Here is a 6,175-nt window from a genome sequence, read left to right as displayed (position 1 = left end):
TGGTGACAAATCAGAAAGTTAGGTTTCTTTTACATGTAATTTTCAGAACCGATACAACATTGTCTTTAAAAAAGAAACATTGAGGTTTTGGTCAATTAAGCTCAAAAAATAAAATATGTACATGCATATACCAGAATATCAAAATTAGGTTATCTTTTCTGTCTTCAAAATATAAACAAGTGATTTCGGTAGATTCTACAGCCAAAAACAAAGACAGAGTCATATACAATCAAAATATGAAAATTGAACTCTTCTGGTGGGAAATTCAAAAACAATAAAGACCCCTAAAATTTTGAAAAGAAAAAAAAAAAGAAGCCACAGAGAAAAATGTTCCAGCCCACTATTAAAGCCCGTATGACACATGATTAAAAAACACTAGGCCAGGCCAGCCAGGCCCAAGGGCTTTACCTACAACCGTTATTCCAAAATTTCTTTATTGGATTTTAAAATTGCGCGCCGGCGCCACTCTTCTCTCTTCACTCTTCATCGGAAACAACAGACGGAGCTCCTTTTATCGCGAAAAAAATCTGGTCTCTCAAGCCAATCTAATCAAATGGAAGCCGAGCTGGTGCTTGCTTCATCGCCGACCGACGCAGGCATCAGCTGCTGGGACCTTCGTTCAGGCACCGAGCACCTCCGCTTTCGCTCTTGCTCTTCTCCTGCCCACGGTCTCACCTCCGTCGCCGGCCGCTTTCTTGCCTCTTCTCAGCTCCGTGATTCCAAGTCCTCTTCCGGCTCCATCCTCTACTGGTCCTGGAATAAGGTTGCCCTGAATAGTACACCCAGCATATCTCCACAGCTTTTTGTTTGGGATGGACACCTGGCAAATGAAACTAACATGTTTGATAAATTGCCTCTTAATAAATTCTCCAAACATTATTTTTTTGCTTAAATCTTGATCATTGTTTTTTTTTTTTTTTTGTTTAGCGTGTTGATTTATTCTTTTGGTTTGTAATTGTAGCCTCAGCCGGAAGTCAAAAGCTTTCCTACCGAACCTATCAATGCTCTTGCTTCTAACTGTGAAGGCACTTACATGGTTGGAGGCGGCGTTTCTGGAGAAATATATTTATGGGAGGTGAATTATTTGAAATAATTTTCTATTTATTAGATATTAATGTCTTACATAGTCAGAAAATAAATTTGAATCCTTTCCTGTTGATTATGTAGGCTGCAACTGGTAGATTGCTAAAGAAGTGGCACGCTCATTATAGGGCAGTTACATGCTTAGTGTTCTCTGATGATCAGTCCCTTTTGATTTCTGGGGCAGAGGATGGCTCTGTTCGTGTGTGGTCGCTCCTCATGTGATTACGAAATCTCTGCTTGTGATTTGCTTATTCTTTCCCTTGATTGTTTAATGGTTGAATGAAGGATGGCAAAACATGTGTTTAGGATATTTGATGATCAACGGAGGGAGGAAGCAAAATATCTGTACGAGTATAGTTTCTCTGAGCATACGTTAAAAGTCACTGATGTTGCGGCTGGTTATGGAGGATGCAATGCTATTATCGTGTCTTCTTCAGAGGATAGGACTTGCAAGGTTTGCTACCTGTCCTATTTAGTTCTTTTAATGTAGTAATTCATTCAAATAGTTCCCATTTGCTGCTTTGTAAGTGGAAGCTAGTTATCTGAATTAAGCCTTTACCAGTAGGAAAATGTCTGTTCAGCCTTGCCTTCATATATGAGCTTGACACTTGCAGTATTCATGATATTAGTGTTTATTCTTTTTTCTGCTATCTAAAGTACCATATGCAAAACATCCTGGTCCTCCCATTTTGGTTTTCTTTAAACTGAATAGAAATAATAGGTCCTTTATGTGAATTAGATTTTTCTATCTTACCTATGAACAGTATAGTTATTCTAACTATGAATTTGTGCCTATGATTATATTAAGTGCTCTTTGTCTCTTTCCTAAGGTTCACCTACTGTGTCGAACATGAGAAGAATATCTGTTCCCCTTTATGACATCAACTTTCTCGAATATGCTATGTGCTTTTGAGTTCATCTTGTGCAAGCTTTCTTTTCAATATGAATGTGTGCATTGATATTGGTGGCTTTGTATATTTTGTTATTTTGATGTGAATCATCCCAGGTATGGAGCTTATCTAGGGGGAAACTGTTGCGGAATATTGTTTTCCCATCAATAATTGATGCAGTTGTATTGGATCCTGGTGAGCATGTCTTCTATGCTGGTGGAAGAGATGGTAAAATATACATTGCTGCACTTAATGCTCAAGTCAACAGTAGCAGCAATTATGGGTTCCATATCATTGGGTCATTAAGTGAACACAAGTATGCAACCAGCTTCTTTATGGTTTTAGCATTTATCAGACACTTTATTATTGGTCATTGTCATTCGTGGAACTTGGATTCTGGCAGCCATTGAGACTGGACAAGTATGATGTACAACAGCTTCGCTAGTTCGTTGGACATTGTTGCGCCCTTCTCTGTTTCTTTCCATGTTTGATTTGTTATGTAACATTGTGAATATCTGAAAAACTAACATATACTACTCAACCTTTTAATAAAATCACATAGATGTGGAAATATTTATTGCTTTTCTATTCTCTTGGAGCATTCTGGATGAAGTTAACACTTTGATATGCTTTTTCAGTGTTGCAATGTCTTCAGATTAAGGAACTGAGAGATTTTTTCCCCCTTTGTGGCTAGAATTATGTTCTTTCTTTGCTATCTGATAACTTGAGCAACAACTTGATTGTTTCCTTTGGATTCTGGTCGAAAAAGACTTGTTATCTTGACCATTCATTTATTCGGTCTTGTAATTGATAATTTTCAAATTTGTGGTGACATGTAACTTCAAACATGAAAAGGATTTAGCCTCTATAAAGTTTTGGTTTTTCCTGCATGTCTGACTTTTTTGGTATTTCAAAAATTCAGCTTATGTTGCTTTCGCTCTTTTTCTTTTATTGCTCTGAGATATTTTGCTCTGGTATTTGGTGCAGTAAAGCTATAACTTGCTTAGGATTGAGTATGGATGGATACCTATTGGTATCTGGATCGGAGGATGGGATGGTTCGAGTTTGGGACACTAGAACCCGGAACATTTTTCGTGTCTTTCGACATGCAAAAGGTATCAAGTGCACATGGGCTTTGCCACCTAACTTTAATCAGTTTTTCCCCATGTTTCCCATCTTGGTCCAGTCTAATTTAGCTATAGGCTATGAATATGTTTTATGCAAGCTTTGGAAATTATTGTGTTATAATTGGTCTAATTCGAAGAAACATGTAGTTCTGGATTGTTGTATTCAGAATATGGCTTCTGAAGGTCTAGTTCCAGAGTAACTTTTTCAACATAATAGCACCTCGATTTGGAGTGTCTATTTGTACTCTGAAAGAGTTCAATAGACAATGATTTAACTATAATGTCTTACATATTGCTGTATAGAGACTCTGATGTGTGTGTAAAGGTACAAGTGAAGTGGATATCTGAAGTAATTTGTGTTTTTAGTGGAGAACTACATGGTGGAATTAGGTAGAGGATGCTCTGTGGTGTGTGCTTTCTATATGTGTCAAGAAAGGTTGTTTGAAACTACCAACTTAAATAAAGAGCTTCATGACTTTTAGTGTCTTCAGCTGAAATTTTTATGTACTTGACTGGTGAATTCATCTAAGCTTTCATATTTCACTTCAAGTGACAGAGATTACTTTTTTATTACTTTTTCCTTTTTTTTTGTGATTTCTTGACAGTATATCTCTCGGTTTTGCTACCCTGCAGGCCCTGTTAATAATGTCCTTGTCATTAGACAGCCATCACACTGCAATCCACGGACATCAATGAATTTCCAGGCTTTCTCATCAAGAAGACATGTGGTACTACCATCACCGCTAGAGAAGTATTCTAATTCACATGATGACAATATCGACACCAAGGCTTGCATCAATTGCCAGACATACAATAACATTGCAGATGTTCCATATATTAGTTTTCAAACCATGCAGAATCAAATAAAAGAACTTCAGGTTCATATTTTCATTATTGTTATTTTAATTGGTGTTTTTTCCCCTAAATCCAAGAGCTTTTGGTACGTCCTTTACTTGCATAGAACTTTCTGTGCTTTGTGATTTTTTAGTTCTGGATGGTCATCAGTGGAAAGTTTGGAGTTTGTGAATGTGTTATAATCTATGTTTCCACCCTAAATCAGTGAAGGTGGTCCTCAACATGAATTCCATGAAATTAGTGCTGGTTTTAGAGCTTTTAATTATGGAAAAATTGAAACCACTTGCTTCTTGTAAGGTTGATGAAATTTGCTCGTGGATATTTTTTCTTATTCTCCAAGTTACAGAACTAACTTCCGAATTGCAATATTTCATGGAGATTGTTCCTCAGCACAAGAGTGTTATGTAAAATCTGGGCATTGGAGTTGATTTCCAGAGTCTTTTCTGTAATTGTATCAACTCTAGTATGAGGGCTCGCTTCTTGTTCATCACTAGAAATCTACTTGATTTGGCATGTGTTCAATTTTGAATTGCAATTTGACAGATGGGTATTATTCTTTATGACAGTATAGGAAGCAAAATTTGGTCTAGTTTTTAGAATTCTGTAATGGCGCTAATTTGATTGGTGACTCAAAAGAGTATCATGGAGCAAATGACTTGCATAACTCTCAGCTAGAGAAGCTACCATTTTGTACTGCATCGTGCAGTTGTTTTGGACCATTAAGCAGTAAAGAATAAAGAGGAGAACCTTAGAGATAAGCTAAGCAAACAGTGTGTATCATGGTTCAATTGGAAATAGGGAGAGCTGTAGTGACTCTAACAGTAAGTTACTGTGGAAAGATATTTATGAATTGCACATAAAATTTTCAGGTCCTTTAACGTCCTTTTACCATGATATGGCTGTATTTTGGATAAATTGCATGTCCTGTTAGGACTTATATACGATGGGAAGATGACTAAACCTGAATTATTGAGGTTAAAAACAGATGATATTGATCCTACCATGTCTATCTTTTATCATCTCATGCAATGTAAATCTTCATTGATTCAGTTTGATTTGTATTCTGGTTTTTAAGCCAATCTGAAGTGTGTGTATGGCCCTTGTCATTTTAGCAACAAGGTTCTTCTGCTGCTACTGAAATGGAGATGGAAAGGCTAAAGCTTGAGCGCAAAAGATCCATGCAAATGGTCCAGCAATGGAAGAAAATGTATGAAAATTTACATCAGTTCTGTGTATCTGAGCTTTTGGATGGAAATGAGCATGAGAGTGCCAGCAGACACAATATGTAAGACAATCACGTTCTTTTTGCTGCAACTTCTAGTATTATTGGTAGAGCTTCTGGTTTTACCTACTTATCATCTTCTTGTTTGACTAAATGAAATTTTTTGTTCCTCCGGTTTATCTTTTTCTAATTTATACGTAGTACTAGCTTACTTGAGGACTAGTTCTTTTCTTCTTCTTCTCCTCTTCTCTCTCTCTCATTTTTTTTTCCTCCCTTCTCCCTTTGAAAGTCACTAACAGATGAATTTAGAGATGGACTTGTATTTTCAGTAGCTGCGAAGATTAGGTCTGTAAAGTCTTTTATGACTATTTCTTCCACATTGATGTGATATGTCATCTTGGAGTTGTCAATTGCATGAGCTTAACCAAGCATTTTCTGTAGGACTTAAAATTCAGAAGTCACTGCAAAAGGCCATAATTCATGCAATTCATTCATTGTCCATGTTTTTCCTTTTCTTTCAGTAGGAAAGAGGATGCAGGAAATAAAATCTGAATACATTGTTGGCATGGTATTTCTGTTTTGTCAAAAGTAAAGATGCATTTTGACAAAATGGAGTAAGTTTATTTCAGCTTCTGGTTTTACTTTCAGCACACAAAAGTTTAGCTGGGACACTATTTATTTATGGTAAACTTCACTATCACCTGATCTTGACAATGAAATACTAGATTTTCTGATGTAAGTTCTAAAGATGGTCTCTTTCTAATCCATTAGTTATTTTATCTGCCATCGCCACATCGTGAATTTCCCTTTCCTCATGTCCACCTGTTTAGTCACGATAAGGATCTCATCTGCTTTATCTCTTACGTATATCAGCAAATAAGAAGGGGGGGGGGGGGATTCATCTAAACCGAGATGCAAATTGTTCAAAAAGAAGGTAGTTTTTCAGTAGAATATACCAGAAAGCACGTTCTCTGGAAAAGAAAAGATCCGGATAGCAA

The 6,175-nt window shown here is 36.7% G+C and overlaps 1 protein-coding gene across 2 annotated transcripts; it reads left to right on the top strand.

The window, feature by feature from the left end:
• Nucleotides 1-492: 492 nt before the first annotated feature.
• On the top strand, nt 493-5,748 carry LOC113749550 (protein ROOT INITIATION DEFECTIVE 3). Of its 2 annotated transcripts, none has more exons than XM_027293330.1 (9): nt 493-763; nt 962-1,075; nt 1,168-1,301; nt 1,390-1,537; nt 2,090-2,289; nt 2,961-3,088; nt 3,734-3,978; nt 5,068-5,240; nt 5,477-5,748. In XM_027293330.1, the coding sequence occupies exons 1-9, from the start codon at nt 554-556 to the stop codon at nt 5,478-5,480; spliced, it is 1,356 nt and encodes a 451-aa protein (XP_027149131.1). In that variant the 5' UTR covers nt 493-553; the 3' UTR covers nt 5,481-5,748. The 2 variants fall into 2 exon arrangements, with proteins under 2 accessions (XP_027149131.1, XP_027149130.1); XM_027293329.1 differs by having other exon boundaries at nt 5,467-5,748.
• Nucleotides 5,749-6,175: the final 427 nt, after the last annotated feature.

The sequence above is a fragment of the Coffea eugenioides genome, chromosome 10, assembly GCF_003713205.1.
Source record: "Coffea eugenioides isolate CCC68of chromosome 10, Ceug_1.0, whole genome shotgun sequence".
In the NCBI taxonomy this organism is placed as follows: domain Eukaryota; kingdom Viridiplantae; phylum Streptophyta; class Magnoliopsida; order Gentianales; family Rubiaceae; genus Coffea; species Coffea eugenioides.
Note: the sequence above shows the minus strand (reverse complement) of the source record. Positions and strands in the feature narration are given on the sequence as shown.